The following is a 24,254-nucleotide window of genomic DNA, read 5'->3' on the forward strand; positions in this document are numbered from 1 at the left end:
TGCTCTCACACTTTCGGTTCCCATTTGTCTTCGGGTATTTCGTGGAGGCCACTTCAGCTCAGTGTGTTGATTGGACTCGGGAAGTTGCTGGCGGGGCATTTATCGCGAATACTGTCCGACCACCACCGGTTTGCCGCCGTCACATTGCGATAGTATCTCTACGTACTATGGTACGGTTCAGTGAGCATGTGAAATCTTAATGGTTATCTGAAGCTCGTTGAGGGAGGTCAATGTGCTAAATTGGGTCGATCTTGGGAGTTTGAAAACACACATTGGATGTTCCTTTATGTGCCATCTCTGCTCGAAATCGGGATACCGCGATAACATTCAGCTTGAGTGTTTCGATCAGGTGTCAAGCATGTAGAAGCAACGCAAGTCCTACCACATTGGGCTATCACGAACAAATAGGTCTGATTTGGCCAGTTGAGAATGGAAACGCGAAGAATGGTCCTTGGTGACTTCCCTTCCACTGAGAGAACAAACTTGATGTAGCTTTTTGCTGTGATGTACGGATCCAAAAGTGCATAAGGTGAAGACTTATCAGGTCATCAATCCGCCACCGCCAGGAACTTATCGAGACAGTCTCAGCTATTGCGATTAGACTATTAGTTTATTCTAAAGCTCATGAGTAGTTTGGTTGTGTATCCCTATTCAACTTAGATTCATAGAGTTTCCAAAAAAAAGCTATGTGACTAATTATTACACGAAAATCGGATGTCATAATATCAATCTACCATTTGTTATCCAAAACCAAGTGTTTGTTATTCGCTATCGAGTCCGAAGTTCGGTAGACGCGAATCGGTGGATAATGAGTCCTTGGCTTTTTGCCCTTGTTTATATTCACCTCGTTTGCCCATGTGACTCGGGAAGACGACCGGAAGATAGACGCGAAAGAATATTGCGTGCAATGTCTTTGACTTCGTAATGGATAGAATGGTTAGAATTGACTTTATTCGCACAGTCTTGAAGTGACTGATAGCACGCCCTTAAATAGGTTTTCCACCACTAAGTTCAGCACTTGCTAATGACATCCTTAACCCCACGGTCTATTTAACCTTGCTAGGATGTTATCTTCACATGTCAGGTGCTACCAACCTGGTGCAAGTTTGACAGACAGGTAATAAGTACAGCGAGGTAAGCCGAAAATCCAAGCAGCATGTTGAACAGATTTACCTGGAGGGCACTGAGAATAAGGATTATTACCATGCTAAAGCCGACGACCACGAACACCATTTGCAAGTCTGACAACTTTGCAAGTAGCAGTATCGCGACTGGTGCAACTAGCATAGCCATGCAGGACAGACCGATCATTCCCCTGGCCAAAACATGGAGGCGGCGAGGTTTGATATATTGATGGTCGGAATTGGCAACGGTCTTCCCTCGGGAACGGAACAGCCACATGAACATTTCCTATCCCTCGACAGTTTAGGCACAATGATAAAGAGGTGTGGTGGAGGTGGTAGCATACCTTGATCACCGGGAACCTTTTAGTATAGAAGATCATCTCGAACTGCTCGTGGACGCGCAGTGCCCTTGTGGTAACAAAGTCACCCTTGTCCTCGAAGAGGGCTTGCCATACATCCCCCTCAGGAAGATCGTTCCCGATCAAGTCCAAAAGATTCTGATGGTTCCCGGCGCTGACTGCCGGCAACTTTTCCAGATGGCTGTGCTTTATCAGGAGTCCGTCTGAGTCGATAAGTATATCTACCTAAGATGCCAGGAGCAGGAGCGCAACATACAGTAGTTATTCAACCTCCAAGACAGCTCTTCAATCATCTCGTCTTTTTCATTCGACGCTCTCCGATCTCTTAAGGTATCCTCTTTATATCTGCATGATGAATGATAGCCATGACGTTGGGTGTTCGAGGGCCGATATGTAATACACCTGGAAGCAGAGTCGTCTTGTGTCAGAAGCCCATAGTCGCTGAATTGAGCTCGGTCAGGATGGGAAGTCGTTGGTGCATGCTGATTATGTGACTCATTCCTCTTCTTCTCCCCTTCCGACAATTCTTGGTATAGGCTCCAGATCTTGGCTTGTTCCTCCATCAAAACCTCGTGAACGGGCAAATCGAATTTGCGAAACATGCTGGTGTTGTATTGACTACTAGCTTGTCTGGCGACCAATGTCCAGTCAGGGAGATTATCGACTCGAAACGGTTGTCAGGCACGGTGCTTTTGATTGAGTCTCACCAGGGAGGACTTACATCGAGTCGTTATGGGTTCTCGGCGTTGGCTATCTATATCATCTTGCCCGACTAAACAAATCAGCTTAACTAGACATTCAAGGGGACCAACAAGACATACTATCACTCGGTGCACGACTATCAGGTGCTCTCCCTTCAGCTACGAAGGTAGGTAAAGGGCCCAGTTGGTCGTTTAGATTGTTGGTGGTTGTACCAGAAGCCACAGAAGCGGTCGCTATGCCTTGCTCTGCCAAATTAGAACTGTCCATGATAGGCCGTGGATATGGTGAGTATCGAAGTGTGTTTCAAAGTGGTTATTCGAACGGATGAAGAGACCTGCTGCACTCTCTTATACTTGTGTCAAGTCGGTCTCTAGCATTTGTTGGTTTCCTTAGCATGGCGGAAGGAAACGATGGCGCTCCATGGTAAGGCTGCAAAGCACTCTCCACCTCGCTTTGCCGCCGACAACAAACGTGCTGGTGTCGTTGCTGGGAAGAGGGTGTAGAGGCTGTGAGCCTGACCGGTCAAGTATCACCACCTTTAATCGAAGACTTACACTCCATTGGGCGGCCCGACTTATTTTGGGCTCTCCTTCAAGGCTGGCCGAAGACATGTTAAGGTTGACCGGAGACCTGTTAAGGTCCGGCCCGGTGTCATGCGCGTCAGACACTGATAAGCCAATGAAAGCATCACGATGTTCGTTGATGGTGTACACGAACGATGCACCATTTGGGGGCTCTTCTTGCCGACGCGCATGTTGACTAGCCATCAGTGGTCAAGGACAAGAGTGGTGGTGACTCACAGCTATGGTCATTGGTATGTAGCCCTCACCGAACGACTTTGACGACTAGCTGGCACATAAGTGGGCAGTGGCATCGTGAAAGGCGGTCAGGCCAATCCTCCCCTATCTTGGCACATCGAGGCTGGGTTATTATGAGAACGTACATAGTTTCGGGCTCTGACGAGGCCAGACTCTAGTTTGGGGTCGGATGGGCCCAAAGGGGCATCTGGGGACATTCTCGCGGAAAGGGGGGAAACTCCAAGGCTAAGAGGATTGCTTGAAGTTAAGCTCGCCTGAAATCTACTTATTGGGACTCTGAATCTTGTACTCAAGTCTTCTCAAGTCAAACCGTCATGGAGAGTGGATCACGCCATCCAAAGCGACCAGCAAGATTGAATACCAACGTCTGGATGAATGAGGTGCAATTCAGCCATACACCTGATACACCAGAGCCTTTCGTGGTCACTGAATTGAGGCTCGGAGTTCTGTAGAGAGAAGGAACATTCCAGTATGATAGTAATTGAATTGAAATGAAATGAAGGCCACCGAACCTTACCACTTTGCAGGCTTGCAACACTCGACTCCCTTTGAAGAAGAGGGGATGTAGTATTTTTGGGAATAAGGCACAGGCACAGTGTAACGAGAAGTGGCGGCGGCTGCCTCTTGAATACCAGTCGATAGCACTTGCAAAAGCCTCAGGGTTGTTCAACAAGGAGACTGTGATGTGCCGTGATGGGTGCAGTATTGTAGAGGCACATGAGATGAGAACTGTCCTCTATTCCCGAGGAGTCGGCTGAGGCCACTCTGAGGCGAGCCCCCAGTAGATATGTCTGTCAGGAGGACAAAAATCGCGGGCAAGGTGAAAAAGGACTCTCGATTTCATTGGCCAGCTACGCTGATTTGACGTCGCACTTCCAGCCCAGCCTTGAGGAATCCCGAGTTGCCTCTCACCAACATCAGCCTGAACCCGTCAAAGAAATTTCCACTTCTGCCACATCTGTTTGGATGATAACTTGGCAACAACCGAGTCTCATAATGTTGTGGAAATCCTGCGAAGCTTTCCCTGAAAGATTTCCCCTTGAGTACATTTGAGTATTACAGGTTTCTTCACAGAGGAGTGACCCTAAAATCCCTCATATGCTAGGCACAAACCTGGTCCCGTGGAGTAAGCAATAACCTCGGTCAAAAGGAAGCGGAGCAGTCGAGTGAGCTTGCCCAAACTCCCATCCACGTATCCAAAGCAGCTAAAGTTGGTCTCCATCTCTGGCCATGCGATTTGATGGCAGTTGGTTGTGGAAGCGCGGAGCCGAGGATGACTACCGAGTTCAGCTATCATGCCTGCAGCTCTCTCACCGGTTTCCCAAGTTGCGGAGCCCTCCGCCGAGGTCTCCTTTTCGAGGTCACACGAGCCCCTGAGACGGTAGGTCTTGAGCACCGATTCAAAAACCCCTTAGTAACCATTCTTGTTCATTGCAGAGTATTCAATCTTCATTCGTGCCCTTTCTCTTGGAATGGATCGTCGTAGGAGATGAAAAGCGTTTGCGACCTAGCCTGTGATATGATTGGACACCGGGAAACCTGATGAGAATGACACCGTCCTCGCTTGGGTGTCATACCGAGACCGATACACTGCGCAACCAGCTGATCATGGCGAGTGATGCTTGACAGTGTTCGCCGAACCTCAGAGACCCTCCTTCCTGGTACACATTGTCAGTTGCAAGGTTTTCAAAGGACGTGTAAGGGACGAAGACCATGAGCCTTGGCGTGCCAAGGCTCATCCCAAGATCATACTGGCCTTCATTGTTCGCAGATGATGGCAATGTTTCCACTCAAGGAGAACTTTGTGCCAATTTCGGGCTTTAGTGCATTGGATTCTTCTTGTGATGGTGCCGGTTCGATTTATGACGCAACGTGATCAGCGTTGCTGATGCTGGCAGGCGCGAGGCTTCCTCGGCGCATCGTCTTGCAACGAATAGGTCCCGCGATGCAGGCTCGTCGGTCCCCTTAGAGACCAGATAGGGAACAAGCGATAGGGAACAAGCGATTTGGTGAACCTTTGCGGGTGATCTGGGCCGGTTGATCTACCCGCAGTCGGATTGCAACTGATGCAGCTGTTGCGTACAAAACACGACGATCACGTTTCGACAGAATCAGCGGGGTTTGGTGTCGGGCATGGGGGCTAGTTCCACTGAAGCACCTCCAGGGATGGGCTTTGATTCAACTCTACATTGCCGCCGTGCCCTTGGACAAAGACATCTCACGAGGTATGCTGGCGACGCGTCCCGCCGGCCAAAGGCTACCTCCAGAGATATGCGTTTTCCGAAGGTCAGAAAGCACTCAGGGCATTGGCACTCCCAAAGTTCCGACTGGGAGACGGTCCACTATGACAACGGAGGAAATCGCTGGTCAACAACAGTGAGCCTCGCCCCGAGACCCCTGCTCAGCAGGGTTGTAATACGGCAGTGGCACTCGCGGATGAGTGTCCGTCGACTACTTTGATCATCTTTTCTCTCCTACAAAACTAAGCGCTTCGGGGGTTGTTCTGGACTGGAGACTAAGCCCCTTTGGCTAGATCCGCATCGACATATGCACCGGATTGAAGATCCGGGTCGCCCTGCTCAACTGTTGCGTACAGGTTCATGAGCCGCCACATCCGAACACGATCAAGAGCCAACGGCGATTGCAGCATCGCTGTGGCCACTGGATTAGGGTGGATACTGCCTGTACTATAAGATACGGGCAAGAAAGAGCGATGTGTACACCATCCTTCCTGAGCATCACACAAGTCTGCAACCTCAGCACCTCAAATTACGGACGGCCCATCCATCTACTTCACCAGTGCACATCAAATCACTGCACATAGATTGTATCGGAACCATGGATAAATCTAGCCTTTCCAGAAAGCCCGAGTAGGTGACATTGCAACAATTTGAAATCTGTGTGGTGGCAGTGCCGGGTGTGCTAACGAAGGTTATGGCATAGGAAGGGCGTCATGATGCACCGTCGCACCGAGAACGAGTATGTCTACCGAGTATACAGGGCTGACGCAGCGTCAATACCCGGCTAACCTGGAATGCTAGGAAGCAAATTGTTATCGCTGCTCAGTCTTCTAGAAGACGGGATACTGGAGTTAAATCCGGGACCCGTGGCATAGTAGTAGTGAAATCTGGGAGGAAGACTCCAGTCAAGATTTGAGGGGTCAGTCCTAGGGTCCTCTGATGTGTGCAATGACATCTGTGCATTGGCCAAGACAACCGCTTGTCATAGAGCATGTGTAGCGGTAATACCTACAGAGCATATCCTCGATAGACCTGGATTCCAGTATATGGGCCCCTCTGAAGCAGGCAATATTGGTGTGATAGCCTTCTCAGAAAATGGTATGGGAGAGGAGTCACGCAGCACAGTGTTAGCAATTGGACCTTGAGCGAATACTATGGTAGAAGAGCTGGCGCTTGGTAGCAGTTCCACAAGGGTGGAAACTGAAAACCAAAATTTGGCTCCCTGGATGTCTCGACAAGGAAGGCAAGCCACCCGCCAGGATAGGAAATGATTGGACATCCGACGCGCTCGCCTCTGGACATCACTAGGCACGCCGCCAAACCGCCGCCTCCCAAAATGCCAGAAGCTTCCAACTTGCGACCTGACGACCCTCGACCCTGCATGCCCGATGGGCTGGCTGCTTCTCAGCCGAGCATGTTTGTTCCTGCTCGTTCGCAGGTGAAGCTATGACATCGGATCTCGGCTGACTGGTGTGGTTCCTTCTTTGCTACGCTCAACCTGGCTTTGCCAACGCGGAAGGCTGCTCAGGCATTTGGTCGATCAATCGCATGGTCTAGACCTTGACCAGGGGTGGAAACTGCACTTTGATGCACGGTCTCCTTGTGAGAACCCGGGGCTACCTGTGGCCAAGGTGCTCTCGCGGCACTTGGTGACCTCCCTACAGACGGTGCTCACGACTGTTCACGCGTCTGGGAAAGATGCTGCTCAGAAGCATGTGGGCTTATTGGCGAGCGCGCAGTTCTGGCACCACCGCACTCTTGGCATGATGCTGCGTCCTAGCAGCTCTCCCATGCCTGAGGTCGAGGGCTCGAGCTTTACGCCCTGGTAACAGGCTGACGTTGTTCCAGCCCGTAGTTGGCCTATCGTATTTCCCAATCACATCCATGTACACCTGCTGACTGTTTTACCTTCTCGCACAGTACAAAGTCAAATTGGCTCCTTCTAGCCATACTCAGACCTGTCAACAGGTCGCCTTTGTGGTGCTACATCGTGTATAGGACCGATCGTTCAAGTTAAGGGCGCATCGGTCGTGGCTTACCGGTCATAGCCAAACTCGGAACGTATTACGAGGATACGAGGTCAAGACAGGCGCTGTGTCCCTGGCGTAAAGGCATCAGCCGCTTTGGAGCACACAGTTACGTGAATCGGCATTCTTCACCCTCTAAATTTATCCTTTTGACTGTTACTACTGATATGCTCAGCCAGAAGATGTTATCGACACCGGCAACTCTCCCATCCACCCGATATCTTTTAGACAGACAACAATGCGCATTACGACGATGATCCCTTCATACATTCTGTGTGGGTCATCGAGTCTTCGAAAAGTTGGAGCAAATCAGTATGGGGACAATGAGATTTGCATTCTGGTGGCTATAAGCGGCCCAATGAAGAAACGGGATAGACTCATGATGTATATATAAATCGCTACGTCTGTGCTTGTCCGAAGATTATGACAATTCCTAGATGGTCTAAGAGAACTACAAAGTATTCGTGAAGTTAAGTTCGATACTTAGTCAGCAAAACACGGCAGAAGGCTTGGAAGGGTTTCTGACTGGCGGAATTCATGGTGATTTTTATAGGTTGCTGAAAGTTGACATATCCACTGCTTTATCTACCGGTACGTAGTAAAGTAGCTTGTGGTTTGTCCCACGGCTAGCTCCGTTTTGGCACAGAGCAATCCAAGCTGGATTTCTTGCACCGAAGATACACCACCCTCTAACAGGAACATGGATGGAATCATTGGTATCTCGTGGCTGGTTCCTTCGTTCAGTTTGTTCCTTTTGGGCCAAGATCTAGTAGTCGCGTCTTTACCATATGGCGGAAGGCCATAGCTACCAAGTATCCATGGCAGAGTATAAGCACTGGAGATAGTTAACTTACGTAGGTAGTCTTGCGCGCCATAACTAGAGGATAGCGCCCTCAGTCCCGAACTTACTCAACAGAGTACCTAATAAGCCAGAGCTGACTCAATAACCGCATATCCGATGTGGTGTAGTGGCTAACATTTGACGCTCTCATGAAGATCCGTCAAGCCCGGGGTTCGATTCCCCGCATCGGAGATTAAGTTTTTGGACGTGCGTGCGGTTCTCTGCCATGAATTCTGTGTCCATTCTTTTTTGGCTGAACCCGCTGTAGAACAACATACTCCGTAGAAAGGCATAGCGATATTACATTACCATGTTCGTGCACTGGAATAATGCCATCGATGTACATGGTCAAGACAGTATTAGGCGCATTGTTGACTATGGTTGTTTATTTCATTCACAGAAAGACGCAGGTGGCATCCAAGTCGGATCCTATCGCATCCTATTGTTATCCCAATGGAATAACCATGGTTGCCATGGTCGTTCGCTGCTATCCAGTGGCTTTTTTTTTTTTTTTTTTTTTTTTTTTTGGCCTCTTGGTGGCATCTCAGATCGTTCACTGGAAAATATCCAGCTTTCGAGGTGTGGCTGAGTGTCCTGTGGCTGGGGGGTTTAGCGCGCTGCAAGGTGAATTGAATTCTACAGTTTTTGGCAAGAGCCCTACCCCATTTGGTCTGTGCGCTGCGCTTTCCGGGTGCACACAATTTTGCCAAACCGCCAAAAAAATTTCGCGATACTCCTCTTCCTCAACCGCCAAACGAGGTTTCGACGACAACCTCACGCCAACACCGGCCAACGACAACACCACGAGACTCGGTTCGATTCACAATGGCCCCTCCCACCGTCTCCATCATCGGCAAGGACGGAAAGCCCTCGGGCGCTTCCCACCCTCTGCCCACCGTCTTCGGTGCTCCCATCCGTCCTGATGTCGTGAACAGCGTTCACACTGGCATGGCCAAGAACAAGCGCCAGCCCTACTCCGTCAGCGAGAAGGCCGGTCACCAGACCAGTGCTGAGTCCTGGGGTACCGGTCGTGCTGTTGCACGTATCCCACGTGTCTCAGGAGGAGGAACTCACCGCGCAGGTCAAGCTGCGTTCGGTAACATGTGTCGCTCTGGCCGCATGTTTGCGCCGACCAAGATTTGGCGAAAATGGCACGTGAAGATCCCTCAGGGACAGCGGTTAGTGTTTTCAAGGTGCCACGAAGCTCGTGGGTGAGACTGACGGTGATATCAGACGATTCGCTACCACCTCCGCCATTGCCGCCTCGGCTGTGGCCCCTCTCCTCCTCGCCCGCGGTCACCAGATCTCCGGCGTCACTGAGGTCCCCTTGGTCATTGACTCGGCTGTCTTCGAGGGTGCTGGTGCCGCCAAGACCAGCGCTGCTTTCAAGATCCTCACCGCTTCCGGTGCTGGTGCCGACGTTCTGAAGGCCAAGCAGTCCAAGAAGCTCCGTGCTGGCAAGGGCAAGCTCCGAGGTCGCCGCCACCGCCAGCGCCGTGGCCCTCTCGTCGTCTACGACCCCAACGTTGATGGCAAGGACCTCGTCAAGGGTTTCCGCAACCTGCCCGGCTGTGAGACTTGCGATGTCTACGCCCTGAACCTCCTCCAGCTCGCCCCTGGTGGTCACCTTGGCCGCTTCGTTGTCTGGTCTTCCGCCGCCTTCAAGGCCCTCGACACCATCTACGGCACCACCACCAAGCCCTCCGAGCTCAAGAAGGACTTCCTCCTCCCCTCCAACGTTGTCTCGCAGTCCGACCTCACCCGTCTGATCAACAGCTCCGAAATCCAGAGCGTTCTGCGTGCCACCAAGGGCACTGCTCTGACCAAGCGCGCCAGCGTCCAGAAGAAGAACCCTCTCAAGAACAAGCAGGTCATGCTCCGCCTCAACCCTTACCACTCGACCTTCGTCAAGGAGAACATGGGTCAGCAGAAGGCTGAGGCTGGCAAGCCCAAGCCCACCCCCAAGGACTTCTTGGAGACTGTCCACGAGTCTTAAGCGAGAGACAAGCGCTTGGTGAGCAGCCTTGTCGAGGATTGAGAGATGATTGCGTTCTTTGCTACGGAAGGGAATAACTAAGGCGTACTGGCTCGGATAGGTCGAGTAAAATGATGATCGCCCAGACTTTTATGGGATTTGGCTCAATTGACGTGATGTGATACCATGTTATATTCCATTGCAGCTGTGCATGTCCTGAGTGAGACATCTGGGAACCAGACCTGTGAGCCACTTGATCCAGTACCTGCCAGTCGCACCGTGGCGTGATGTTGTGACGTTTTATACATACAGCATCTTGCATTGGTTACGATACGACCCCAGGCCTCATTTACAATTGGCCAGAAATTCGCAAGCAAAGTGGTCTGCCCAGGAGTCTCATAAGCACCTAAAGGAAAACCAAGACCGATCTTGGGGCATATGTTGAAAGTAATACTCTCTAGGTATCTGTGGCGATGTTCTCCACAACCATGTAGCCACTGGCACCTATAACATGGGTCCTGGAAGCTGAAGAGGAATTTCCAGTTGAGATATATGATATAAGTTGGTTTTTACGAAAGAGGCTTGAGTGATTGCTCCTGGACACTTTCATGTATAAACGCCGTCCGCATTTCGTTGGAAGGGCTTAATTTTGACTGAAGCTGTCGACACACACACTGGAGAATTCACAGAATGAATCTTGGGGTGGACAAACGAGCAAGCAAAACAAAAAGAAAAAAAAAAAGGCCCAAGTTTACAAGAACAGTATTTTGAAAATGAAATCCAAAAATGAATGTGTTGATTGGATGCGCTCATCGTGCGAGTCTGGCTTATGAATAAACCTCGGGTGAGGTTAGAATTGGAACATGAGGCGTATCGTCCCTGCCAGGCCTTGCTGTGGCGTTGCACCAGCCGCGCTTTCCGCGTCGCATTGCGCGGGCGACCCAGCCAGGACGACTTCCCCCCCTCTTCACCGATCGCTGTGCCAGGAGTCGTTCCACGGGCTGTGGACTTCTAACCCACAAATTATCATGCCCCAGATGGTGTGATGCGGATGGGTCTGATACAACTGTTCGATTTCATGATATGGACATCGCAGCCGACGCGAACCCGAGACTATCGAGACAACCCCTAGGTATATGGTGAGCCGCGCTCCGCCTCCAGCAGACCACGGTCGACGGCACGAGGAACCACCAATGCCACGGAACGTGAGGGTGACAGAGGCCGAGCATGGTGTAACAGGATCGCATAATGTGCGTGGACTCCTCTTTCCCTCTCCTAGATGCTCTCCTAGATGCTCTTGTGGCCCGGCTGGAATGGGCCCAGATCAAGGCAGTTCTTTGACCTTGAGCCTTGGGGGGACTTCGATTCGCAATGGGCTGTTGCTATCTTAGACCGGACCCTGGGATCGCTAATTTAGCGTTTGCACTGGGTCGGGGTCCAGATGTCCTGGTCCGTCCTGGGCTGCACAGGAGGACACACCCGGCATCAGCGGGGTAGTAGCCCCACGGCCGGGCAAATCAGCGCCGTCGCAGGGCGAGGCTGCAGCGGCTTTAGCGCGGTTCGCCTACAGCCGTGTCGCTGTTGCTGCCCGCCGTGCCAAAAATTGCTGGTCCGCCCGCGGATTTCACTTCACTGGACGTTTGTCCATCCTTTCTTTGACCACGCTGACCACGGCTCTTTCTTGTTTTGTTTGCAGGCCCCGTCCACCGCCGAGACCAACTTCGACCACCCAGCCGGACCGTACGCACCGAGCCCATCTCCAGCGACCCTCCGGCGCTGACCGTGATCTTCGTAGTGTTCACAGCGAGCATGCAGCTGCCAACGCCGCTGGCACACAGAACCACCAGACCGGCTCGGCGATCGTGAGCGAACAGGCACCAGGCAAGCCCAAGTGGACGAAATCCAACAAGCATGTTGACTGGTTAGCATTGCCTTTGTTGTCAACGTTCGGGCTTGTCATAACTCGCTTCCTAGGGGCCCGCTCGAACGATACCATTCCACAGATTCCCGGTTGCAACATCCGTAATGCTCACAGCTGTCTTTGATTGCCCTATGAGTCCACGCTGAACCCGAGATACAGGCTACCAGAGAAGCCACAGCCCATCATGCCGTTACTAGTGAGTCATGAGGCTGCCTTCAGTTGTCCGGACTTTAACACTTACGGAACATAGTCAACATTCTTCAAGCGCGTGTTCGATGGCGCGCCCAAGCCGATGAATACACTCAACCAGGATGTTCCCTCTTCACGTGGCCTTCCCCAGGCACCGCTAGCTTCAGAACGAGTCGATCACCCTGCAAGGAGACAGAAGCTGGACTCGCAGAAGACTTTCACAGACTTACAATTCCAGCCCGTCGAGACCGAAGCTGAGGTTCGCGCCCGTCGCAGGAATTCGATAAGTAGCACCCAGTCGAATGCGCAAGGAGTCGGAAGCACCCAGTCGTCAAACAGCAGACCTCTTCAAGGAAATGTCACGGAGTATCGCCAACTCGAGTCACAAACGAAGGCCCCAAAAAGAAGACGGTTACGACGGAGGGACTCAATGGGAAACTCGGCGACACACCCCGAGACTATTGAGGACAGTGATGACGACCCGGTACATCTGGTGCACACGGGGTCCACATTCGTGCGTAAGGAGCAGGAGGTTGATGGTAGAGAGTTGAGCAACCGTTTTGTGCGGTCAGGACAACACGCCAACTTGGGATTATTAGGGAGGGCGCGTGCCAAGAGAGGGGCTACCGATGACATTGTGAACGATCCGAAGCGAGTGAGGAATTCAAGCCCCGACCCTTTGGCCGAGGAACCGACTTCTTCCAGCAACCGGCGACAGACGCGTCACACCCAATCGAGCCCCAGCGAGTCCACCAGGGGGGAAATCAAGCCAACCAAATTCACATCTCGCGCAATACCCATGGCTCCAACAAGAAGGCCGGGTCTTAAAAGGGTCGAACTCCCAGAGATGACCGTTGCAAGGCATATCGTTCAGGCTGGGTTTCTTCTCCAGGCTGGAGTCTCTGGGGATTATGCGTACCCAGACCCGAAAGGTAGTCTTTACCAAAAGTGCTTCCTTCAGCTGCATGAAGTCAGTACTATACTTCATCCCACGGACGAGGATGGGAAACTCATCGTTGGACTCTCTTTCCTTGCCGTCGACCTCAAGAGAGTCCACACGATAAAGATGGGTCACCCCCCCGTTCCCATCATAGCTATACACCGCGCCGTTAATCCGGGGATGACGGCTCCGCCCAAGTTGCACCTGGAGTTTTCGAGCCAGGATGAAGTGGAACACTTCTCGTCGTGGGTGCGCATGTCGCGTGAGGAGAGACTGTCGGTCAAGATGGAGATTGAAATACCCGACAAATTGACAAGAGAGCTCAACAACTTGCGCAGCAAAGCTAGCAAGGGCGCCGTTCTGAGAGACTCTGATGCATCCTTACCACAGTTTGGAGACGACATCAAGTTGATTGAGCGTCAGCGCCAAATGCAATCACGAAAGGCGAAGGAACCGGTTAGGCAAACCCCGCCCAAGTCACAACGGCTGAGTATCAAAGACTCAATGGAGCGACCGCCATCCCGCCACGAGGAGACCATACAGGTGCCAGAGAGCCCGAAAGCCACACAGACACGAGCTACTCGTTCGCGGCCGTCGAGGCCAGTCGAAAGGCTTGAGACCCCCCCGAGAGGCTGGACCGAGGATAATCCAGGCTGGGCTGGCGATTGGCGAAACTCATTAGTGTATCCTGCTCAGGGCAAAGACCGCGCTACCGTAGACAAAGAGGACATTGCCAGGCTCGACGAGGGGCAGTTCCTGAACGACAATCTGATCATCTTCGTCCTTCGTCGTCTTCAGATTGAGATGGAAAAGAACCAACCTGAACTTGCGCGAAGGGTTCATTTTCACAACACGTTCTTCTACGACAAGTTGAAACCCTCCAAAAGCGGTGCTGGCATCAACTACGACAGTGTTAAAGCCTGGACATCCAGGGTCGACCTGTTCACCAAGGACTTCATCGTCGTCCCGATCAATGAGTACTCGCATTGGTATATTGCTATCATCTACAATGCCCCAAAGCTTGTTCCTTCCCATGACTCTGTGAGCGAGCCGCCGGAACAACAGAATCCTAGTAGCATCGCAGTTGTTCCCGTTGATCTTGTCGATGATGGCGACATGGTGGCATCGACAGATGTTGGTACCACCAATGCTTCGATCCCTTCAGCAGACACGGACAAGCATACTCTCGAGAAGGAATTGCGCCGGATGTCCATTAGTAGCTGTGATGATGCGAAGCATGGCAAAAAGGCACAGGAGCTTCAGGCAGCTGACGAAAATGGCGTTGTCGACCTGATGAATGGTGGCCAGGACCATGACCAGGCACAGGAACAACATCAGGTACAGGTTCGCAACGGCACCACCGAGCGTAAGAAGCAAGCCAGGAAGTCGAACGTGGGATTGCGTAAGGCAGATCCCAGTCAGCCCAAGATCATCACATTGGACTCTTTGGGTTCTCGTCATTCACCCGCGTGCTCTTACCTTCGCCAGTATTTGATGGCTGAATTGAAGGACAAGAAGGGCGTGGAGATACCCGACCCGGGGCGCATAGGAATGACAGCCAAAAACATACCTCTGCAGGAGAACTACTGTGACTGTGGACTATATCTTCTTGGATATATTCACGAGTTTTTGCAGAACCCAGATGGTTTCATTCACGGGCTTCTTGCGCAGGAAGAGCCTCAATGGAAAATCGATGCACCGCATCTGCGTCAAGAGATTCGACAAACCATCTTTGAGCTGCAAAAGGAACAACAGAGGCGGGAAGATGCAGAAAGGGATGAGAAACGACAAAGAAAGCGACAAGCCGCACTTGATCAGCGGAACCTGGCCGAACGTTCATCTTCGAGCGATGCGAATCATCCTGAACTCAAGACACAGCCGTCATCTTCTGCCTCGGCGATATCTCTAATCAACAACGACAACAACACGGAATCTGGCTCATCCGTTATTCAGAGTCTCGAGCGTGGCGAGGCTACTGACAGTTCCACGCTGCATCAAAATGAGATGCGCACCATCGAGGCAGGAAAACTTGGTTACGCCCGGAACACCAGACACGGTTCTCGCGAAGTCACCCCGAAATTCAGGGCAGCCATTGAAGATCCAGGAGTGAACTCACTTCCCGGCACATTCCCATCATCACCGCCTCGGCCAACGAAAGACCGAGCCATTATTGAGACCCCCAGGCGTTCGCAGCGATCTGCCAGTAACACGACGGAGCGGGAGTTTTTACGACCCATTCCTAGGTCACCGAGCACTCGTGATGGAACCCCTGGTAACCCGGTAGCTGTTGAGGAGTCACCGGAGCCCCATCCCTCGCGAGATTTGACACGCGATTTACAGCGAGACCTGCGATCCGCAACTAAAGAGCTCAAAGGCTCCAAGAAGCCCGGAAACTCGGTGTGCAATTGGTATATTCCACTCAGCACCAGTACCAGTATTCAAAAGGACAAAAGCCAACCAGAAGCACGCGTGGCACGTCCGAATGAGACAGCTACAGATAGTGCCTACTTTCGGGGACCATCAAGACAGCGGCCTCAAGACAGGGCAGGCCGTGCCGAGTTGGTCCTCAAGAAGCCGCCCACCATCAACATTGATGACATATCTGATTGAAAGGCTTATGCCATCTTTGGCTTAGCAGTACGCTGTGAAGGGCATTCCACGGCTCACTCGACGGCCGAGAGTTAATTATAAGGGGTATGGACAGATGACTTGATGCATCAGCACGGCGTTTTGCGTTGGTAGTTTTGCTTTGCTGATACCCCAGAAATGCACGGTACAGGCAGGGAAAGGAAGGGACTTTGCGTGTGATTTAGATTCTGTCTATGTCAGTCATAGGAGAATATTCTGGCACTGAATAGACAATCAAGCATGCTATACCAACCGCTGATATCTGATCCTATCGGACGGACCAGTCGTTGCGCGTACCGTTCCCTCGGAATATGCACCTTTACACGTCATGATGCAGGTGGCATCCGGCTTCTCGTGTTTAGGGTGTGTAATCGCATTGATTGATTGATGGACAGGCTATTCCTCCGACGAGATGGTGTGATCCAACCCGGAAACATGGTTGCTTAGCTCCAAAGGTGGAGGGAACCGTGCAAACGCTGCATGATGTTCGGTTTCGCGATGTTCCCATTGTCTGGTCGCACCGCACAGCGAGAGGGCGCCGGCATACCGGGACTTGTCGGCCGCCAGGGCCGGCTGGCCGCAGGCAGTTGAGACATGGCAGACATGGGGCACAGCGTCCGTGGGCGACCCGCTTTTCGCGCCGGACTCCGAGCCTGTGACAACTTGCCTGGTCCTTGCTACAATTCGCGTCGTACCAGGATTTCTGGTGTTTTGGGTCGGTTCGGCTTGAGTTCCTTCGTCTCTTCTCCCGCCGTCCATGGTGAAGCAACCCTGGTAGCCTGGGTTGGCTGAGAGTGCACCCCCAGAGAATGTCATCCGCAGTGTATAGTACTTGCGCACTTTGTTCCGTTCCCCCTCCCCCGTCCGATATTAGAGTTTCGTCCCCTAATCGGACCGGGTTGGTGCAGTCAGCCTCGGCAAGCCTCTCGTAACGTAACCGAGAAGAACTCCAAGGAGGGGCCAATCCAGGAAACGTTTCGACGTGCGAGGTGTGTTACGTGGTGGGTTCCCGAGGGAATGGTACGGTGGCATTCCTTTCTTTCCTCTTCTCCCTCCCTCCCACATCCCCAGTCACAGCTTGATAAACGTTGCACGCCACAAAGACTTGACAGGGGCCCATTTGTGCCGCTATCTCGTTGTAAGTGGGCTTACTGCAATCTCCTCCTCGTCATCGTAAAGTTGTCCCCCATATTTCCGCTATCTCGCTTCGACCTTCGGTAAAGATTAGAAACCCCCGGGGCAGTTCACCGAGCAAGTAGTTACGAGTTGCTCGTACCTACACCCTAGTTCCCTGGTTTAGCGGCGGCCGCCCGCTCTCGGATTTCTCTTTGTGCATGTTCGTCGGCCCTCTATGGGTCCGGTAATAACGAGTGCGCATATGCACCACTATTCCATTTTTGTGGAGTTGTGTGTGTGTGCCCCCCCCAATGCGCAAGGCTCAGGCGAGGCAAGGGTCCTGGAGGGGACCACCCCGAGGGGACCCAGATATCGCACTGCCGGATGTGGTAGGCACCTCGTTGGCAGAGAACAGACCTTCGGGGTTTTGCCATGTATGATTTGCCTCCCCCCCTGGTTAAACCCGGTAATACGTAGCCATGCAGGGGAACTTCTGTTCGCTCTTCGCTGCATGGTACTGCACTCCATCCGGCGTCCCACTTTCTCTGGATGGCGAAAAAGGCGAGAGCGCTGTCGCAATGTCCGAAAGGGGAGCTCTGCGACCGCGACCTGCGACGCCGCCAGCGGCGGGCTTTTCTTGGGTGGGCTGCTTCCTGGGCTCCCGAACCGGCTCCGTCTGGGGGAGGGGGGGAATTGGCGATGGTGAGAGGGTGGCGGGTGACATGGCCAAGAGCCAAGCAAGGCCCGGGACGAGACGAGCCTGAAGGACGGTGAGAAGGCGATAACGAGAAAGCAGAAACGCTAGCAAGGGGAATGGAGGGCCCTCATCCTTCTCTGAAGCGAGAGCGAGAGCCGGTGTGATTCCTCAACGCCAATTGTGTATCGATAGACGGGATAGGCTGGAATAAGACCCTGGATAGGAGGGGCTGAACAGAACACGAAGATCATACTCATGCCATGTTGTTGGCGTTACGTAAATGACGGGCAAGGCGTTGATAACTGTGCCGCAAGCCAAATTCACCTCGCTTCTGGACAAGCGAGAGTATGTGACCCACGAGGCAGGGAGTTTTCTGGTGTAGATAGATTCGAAGAAGATGTTTGTTAATCACAGGGCGAACTTTATGGTTGTGAATATAGATGATCATTTCAGCGCAGGCGTGTCTGTATTTCCACCTGGTAAGGTTGTGTGCTCGCGCACCCGAGACACAATGCTGTATAGTGAGCCTAATGTACAGTCCCAAGGGGTAGTTTGCAATGCAACTGGGTATTTCCAACAATGAATGTAAACAGATATCCGCTGAGCAATGGACAAGACTCTCAACCGGACCCAAGAACATGCGCTTGAAAACAAAAACACGGAGCCCCCTCCCCCTTTTGATTTTTCTTTGCTAAGATAAGCAGTACCGATCAAATCAAACGCCGCAAATGCATGGTCGTAGCACTTCGTTACGTCCTTCCTTTGTTTCCTTTCTTCCCATCTCCTCTTTTGGTTGATTGGGTATCGTCTTTCCCGTCTATTCCGGGTCCTAGCCCTGGGGCTTGCGGCCAGTGTCGTACCTGAAGCTCTGATTGCCAAGATGTGAGGCCCTGACATGGATGCTGGAACCATGTCGTTTTTGTTTTCTCATTTGTCGATAATGAGTTGGTAGCGATCCAGTGACTGTGTTCCCAGCGTTGCGGCTGTCGAATTATGGTTTCCCGCTCTTGGCCAGCAACTTCGCTTTGTTGATCTCCCTTCTTACGAGCAAAGACTGGAAAGCTGCTTAATTTCCAATATCCCACATAAGATCTCGGTAATTTGTAGGCGTAATTTGATCTGATAGAAGCGTATGGGTGACCTTAAAGTGGAGCATGGTTTCTTCTACACACCACAGCATTAGTTGGATTCCAGAGCCATGACTGAAATACTGGGGAACGGGGACATGGGGTGTCTGTGCAATTGGATTCAAAACTTACGAGCCAGTCTGCCAAGGTCGAGAAAGAAGGTTTTCATGGACACGAGGCAGTTCGCGTTGCTGCCATGATAAACTAGCCTGGTTCGCCTCAGACGAGTGGTATGAGTGCACCGAATCGTTGCCAGGTGGCTTATATTGCTCAAACCCTAGGCGTAGCCTCTTGGTAGGCAGGCCGGCCAGCTCTGGAGAGGGGTGAGACAATGTTGTCGTTCTGGGGGATACGGAGGCGCTCGACGTGCTGCTCGCCCTCCTTGGCTCAGCATCTCTGTGTCGCGAGTCCAGCTGTCTCGTCTCGGTGTGAAGTCCTGGTGAGGCAGTCGGGGAAGTGTTGTGTCCACCTCGTGGTCTGAAATGGTGTCAGCGTTGAACGCATCAAGGCTCTATGCCCTCCGTTAAGCAACTTACGCGTTCTTGAACTTGCACACCCTACCAAACTTTTCACATTGTACGCAACGAGGGAAGTCTGGATCGCACTTGATCTTTTTCTCCCTACACGTCAAGCATGCCTTGTGGACAGTTAGTTGACGAGGCGCCATGGATTCTTGGGGGTTCTGCTGAGTTTAGCCCCAGCAGTTCGAAAACTTACGATAGCAAGTCGTTTTCTCGGCTTCCCAGCTTTGGTCACGCCCCAATGTGCGTTCACCTGCTCTCCATCGATGACTGATTTGCAATGTGTACCATCGTCGTAGAAGTAGCACAGACCTTCGCCAGGCACCTCTGCTTGTCGTACAAATCGAGGTAAGAAGTGCGTCCCCGTCCAGATCTTTGGGCCAAGTCCATCCTTCACCGGGACTGCTTCCGACGAGGTACCTGCTCCAATACCAGACGAAGGGCCGGATGACATATGCGTTTGGCTCTGGTCTCTGTATCCGTCCCTGTATCCCCCGAGCGACTCGTGGCTAGACTTGCGACTGAGAGACGGGAATGGAAGTCTGTCGTTAACAGGCCGAAACGCTGCCGGCTCTCGCGTGCCAAAGACGTACTCGGGTCTCCTCGAGTCTGGGTGACTTGACTGACTTGACCACCTTGAGCTTGAAGCAGAGTCGTGTCGAGAGCCACCATGAGTTAAAGAGTCGAATTCACGGTTCCTGGGTGAAAAAGGCCCCGGGAATCGAGGTGTGACCGCAGGCAGAGATGTTCGCTCATGCTCAACCCTTGGATCGTAGACGCTGCGCGACTGTGCTGCCGGGGTTGGTACACTTGGGAAATAAGAGTTAGAGTAAGATCTGTCTGACTTCGCAGATGCAGAAGCTGGTCTATCCAATGGAGATCGCAGAGGGCTCGGTCGGTCTGACAGAGGCGAATGCAGAGGTCGCATCTGGCTAGGCGGACCAAATATGCTACTCAGTGACGGCAGCTGCTGTCGAGGCGCATTTTGAACAGCTTCCCGGCGTGCCTGAGCCTCTTCCGAATTCTTCCCAGCCGACATATCTAACGTGACGCTTTGATCATAGCTGGACATAGGCGGAGAGATGGGCGCAGCAGATCTCCAAGAACGCTCCTCAGGGACCCTGAATGGGTAAGCGGATGTACCTGGACTCTCTACCTCCGGAGGAGGTGTATCTGGCGTAATTAAGGAACGTTGAATGTCTATCCTAGAAATCCCCATTGAGACGGTGAGAGATCGATACACTTTGTAAGCATGCCCAGATCCGCGGCTAACGTATTCCAGACTTGACCCAAGCACCTATATCATCTGCATACACGGCGTCTCGAGAGGTATAAATGTCGATATAATGATTCGGTCGGTTGCCTTTGGTGACTTGGAAAGTGGCTTCTCGTGTGCGGCACAAATCCTGGATAATATTATTCTCGTGGTGTAGATCTCGACCTCACGTTTCGGCGGGGTGCTGAGGTGCAATGCAAACGTTTTGAGCGTACGTCAAAGCATACGTTTCTTATGCGAGCTCATGGGTCGAAGTCAGAGATCCAGGAAGATGGTAAGCTGGTACGTAGGAGAGAGCAGCAGTCCAGCGTAGTCTTATGGAGCCTCAGCAGTAAGCAACCCTGAAAGGCTCGGTGTCATTCGGAAGTATAGCCACAGTATTGGCCGAAAGAATAAAGAAAGATGATTCGAGGACAAAGTGCGGGTATGATCAAATGGGAAATCTGGTAAGATGTATGCGATGGTCCAATGTCACCTGGGTGGTACCCAGGCCCGTCCTCCTGTCTAGGGGTCCTGGTCCAGTAGGAGACTCGGCCGTGATTTAAACATGTGCAGGCTGTCCTGAGAACGACAAGAGACTCATGACCCTGGTAGACGACCCTTGGGCTGGATGTCGGCACCGACAAAGACGGCGGTACTAGTATCGTTCCTTGGCGCCTATCGAAGGTACCCATGTACCGACTTGATAATATGCAAACGTATGCACGACCGCTGAGGCCTGGGCTAGCCTAGGGACGGCCCCGGCAAGTACCATTCTGGGGCTCGCAACGCGTTCTCGAAGGAGCAAAGTACTCGGCGGCTCGACCAGCAACTGGGGAACGGGTAAGCACCATGCTTGCTATGGAGCCTTGTGGCAGACAGGGCCAGGTTGACGGCCCAGTCCAGGACACGAGTCGATGACAGAAAGCTGACGGATAGGTCTAAGTGGACCGTCAAAAAGTACAACCGTCCCGCAGTACTGTGGCAGGTCCAAGATCACTGCTGGGTACTTTGACACATCTGGAAGCGAGCAATGGATGTGAGGATGGGGCTGTGGCATCGAAACATTGGTCGTCTATCTACGTAGTATGTGGGAGCGCAACCCCCCTTGCCCATCAAGCTCGTCGCTTGTAGGGTATGGCTCCACGGCGACTGTACGTACAGAACAGTATGTCGCCCAGGAGTTGGGTGCCCTGCAGTTCTTGGGGTATGACACTAAGCAGGGGGGCACCTGAGGTTTCGAAAGCATGAGTGGTATGATGTATGGGGTGAAGAGGGAGATTGAGAGGATCCCGGGCGAGAAACGGTTTGAGTAACAAGCCGGTAACGAGGAGTCGAAGGATGCAGTTGGCGGGGAATCTCCTGCGCCGTTTTTTGCTGGTGCCTCAATATGAGAGGGAAATGTGCGATCTTGGCGCGGCCGACGTCGTTGCGCCACCCGGTACAAGTACCTCGTTACGAACAGCTACCGAAAGTTAACTTACACCTATATTGTACCGCAAATGCAATGCAATGCGAGGCTTCTTGTTCGCATGACTGGCTGGTTGGCGACTGCATTTCGCCCTCAGATGAACGAAGGGGCCAGTAATTTCTGCGGGCATGGAGTGGGTTTGCTCGACCGGTTGTTGTAGGCGCTGTGGTCGTGCCCGTACCCTTGAGTCAGGGTCTTTCCGAAGCCCCAGATGACATGACTTACGGAGATAGGCACAGCTACTGGGCAGTCTTGGCCTCCGTGCCCGTGTCTCCCCATAGAAGCACCGGCGGTTGTGGTCCTCTCCACCAGCCACTGGGCCGTGGGCAGGAAGCGCCGCAGGAGGAAAGTCTAGTCAGTCAAGCAGTCGACGGAGGGGTTTGCCAACGGCCGGCACCATCCTTTGACTGGGGCACCCTCAGCACCAATCAGTGCATTATATTACGGCTAATAAGACGCATGGTGCACCGGCAGCTCGTGGCTAGCGTATTCCCAGCGCCCTGGGTGCCTGTGGACCTCAATGTCTATTTCTAGCCCCGCGCCTGGTCACACCCTAAATTGCACGTAGTGTACGATGAGGAAGGGCAGCGCTGGGGGTGCCCCGGCACCTGAGCACCGCTGGGAGGGGTACCTGCTGGCCCAAGGCTCACGCCCAGAATCGCGTTACAGTACGAGTACGAGTCAATGGAGATTAGAGAACCCCCCAGTTTCCTTTGTGGGTTACCACCAGGCGTCCCGGCGCTCGCAGATGCCACAACGGATGGCCTCGGGTGTACTCCCTATTGGTACCGAGAGACTATGGGACATCCCAACTCGAGTCTTTTCCCCGGCATGGTACTGTGGTACACTGTCACTGCAGGGTTGCGGCTATACCGCCTTGCCGAAAGTGTCCTGTATGGCCGCACGCGAGCCCGGGCACACACGGGCGGGACAGGTGCTGCCGTGCACTAGGATCCCAGGAGAGGCTACTATCTCGCGCCATCCAGGTCCCCTTGGCAGTCGCTGAAGGAGTCAATAGCGTCGACCATCTGTTTAGTTACTGGGCAGATAGCCTTCCAAGTTAGCTCTTTGTCACACGCTGTGCAGGCAGATTGGGAGCCTAAGGCTGGCTGCGCCAACAGCCAAACGGTGGCGCGCCAGGCCCGCCGTCAACCTAGACAGAGGAGAAAATAAGAACAATAAAGGGGTCAAACAGGGCCACGAAATCCCCTACGCAGTGAGGCTACATTTTGGCTGTGATCGGCCGAGTCGCTTCTTAGCCCGATAGCACGTCCGAATAGCCAAAAAGGGCCCAGCAAGCTGCCTGCCGCCTACCTTTAGTGGAATCTACCAATGAGGCCCGCACTCGCTAAGCAGACCCGTGAAGGGAATGGGCTGAAAACAGGAAATGGGGCTAGAGGCAGTAGGATACTAGGCAAGTAGTTCGTCGTGGCCCCGGGTCTCTTGTCACGACGAAGTCTAATCTTCTGCAGGCCGTGAAACCCGCCATACTGCCTGCCGGTTGGCTCACTTACGGCATATGCATCGGCTAAGGCTCCTTTAGCTGGCCTTGCTGCCAACTAACTGAGATTTCGGGCGGTAGTTAGATGGATCGGCACACATGTAGTAGCAGCTCTGGCCCGGCCGATCGTTCGGGAGCTGGCCCGATGGTGACAGTCTTGGTAACCTGGCTAGCGGGCGCGCGAGAATAATGACAAGCACGCATACTCCGTACGCTTACCACTGGCGGCCGCCCTATGGGCATCACGTAATTTCGGGAATTGCTGTAGATCCCTCCGCCATCATTACTGGGCGCTTGGCTGGGTTGGCCCAATTGTGCAAATGTCCCAATACAGATAGCCAGATGGCCAAATAGCCTGGTCCTGGCCTGAGGCGTCATCATTTGCGTCAACTTCCCTTGGTTTCCCATCGACGGGTCTTGGTGGGCGGCCGGTGGGGTGGAGGAGGGAAAAGTACAGTGCATCAAGATCGACAAGGGTTGCATTATTGTTTGCTTTGCCGCGATTGCGGCGTTTATGAACATGGCAAAACCCCTATGGGATTTGGATGAATGCAGCCGCAAGCGCTCGGCTTGGGCGTCACAGGTAACACTTAGTCAACCAACGGTCCAAAACTGGCATTGGATACCGACAGGAGGGATCCCGCAGATCGCACCTGGAGGTAAAGGCAGCCCATTACTCGTAACAGGCTGAATACACACGAGCCGGCCGGCGAGGGGCCAACAGCCTGGGGGAAATGAAGACGATGCATGCCCGCTTGTTGATTGCTGTGCCACAACACGAAGTATACTATCGACTAGGTAG

The 24,254-nt window shown here is 52.8% G+C and overlaps 5 protein-coding genes across 5 annotated transcripts; 3 read left to right on the forward strand and 2 right to left on the reverse strand.

Moving 5' to 3' along the window:
- Positions 1-6,510: 6,510 nt before the first annotated feature.
- On the forward strand, positions 6,511-7,072 carry JN550_009479 (uncharacterized protein; the record flags this gene model as incomplete). The annotated part of the gene is made up of 2 exons (XM_049321556.1): positions 6,511-6,681; positions 6,812-7,072. The coding sequence occupies 2 exons, from the start codon at positions 6,511-6,513 to the stop codon at positions 7,070-7,072; spliced, it is 432 nt and encodes a 143-aa protein (XP_049168634.1).
- A 1,864-nt stretch (positions 7,073-8,936) lies between these two features.
- On the forward strand, positions 8,937-10,107 carry JN550_009480 (uncharacterized protein; the record flags this gene model as incomplete). Its single annotated transcript, XM_049321557.1, has 2 exons — positions 8,937-9,289; positions 9,345-10,107. The coding sequence occupies 2 exons, from the start codon at positions 8,937-8,939 to the stop codon at positions 10,105-10,107; spliced, it is 1,116 nt and encodes a 371-aa protein (XP_049168635.1).
- A 1,227-nt stretch (positions 10,108-11,334) lies between these two features.
- Positions 11,335-15,746, forward strand: JN550_009481 (uncharacterized protein; the record flags this gene model as incomplete). Its single annotated transcript, XM_049321559.1, has 5 exons — positions 11,335-11,418; positions 11,783-11,826; positions 11,882-12,007; positions 12,167-12,203; positions 12,258-15,746. 5 exons carry the CDS (start codon positions 11,335-11,337, stop codon positions 15,744-15,746), a joined length of 3,780 nt encoding a protein of 1,259 aa, XP_049168636.1.
- Positions 15,747-16,160: 414 nt separating this feature from the next.
- On the reverse strand, positions 16,161-16,523 carry JN550_009482 (uncharacterized protein; the record flags this gene model as incomplete). The annotated part of the gene is made up of 1 exon (XM_049321560.1): positions 16,161-16,523. One exon carries the CDS (start codon positions 16,521-16,523, stop codon positions 16,161-16,163), a length of 363 nt encoding a protein of 120 aa, XP_049168637.1.
- Positions 16,524-18,756: 2,233 nt separating this feature from the next.
- Positions 18,757-20,264, reverse strand: JN550_009483 (uncharacterized protein; the record flags this gene model as incomplete). The annotated part of the gene is made up of 4 exons (XM_049321561.1): positions 18,757-18,787; positions 18,837-19,181; positions 19,241-19,341; positions 19,422-20,264. The coding sequence occupies 4 exons, from the start codon at positions 20,262-20,264 to the stop codon at positions 18,757-18,759; spliced, it is 1,320 nt and encodes a 439-aa protein (XP_049168638.1).
- Positions 20,265-24,254: the final 3,990 nt, after the last annotated feature.

Source organism: Neoarthrinium moseri, assembly GCF_022829205.1.
Source record: "Neoarthrinium moseri strain CBS 164.80 chromosome Unknown scaffold43_Wmoseri_CBS_16480, whole genome shotgun sequence".
Taxonomy (NCBI): Eukaryota; Fungi; Ascomycota; class Sordariomycetes; order Amphisphaeriales; family Apiosporaceae; genus Neoarthrinium; species Neoarthrinium moseri.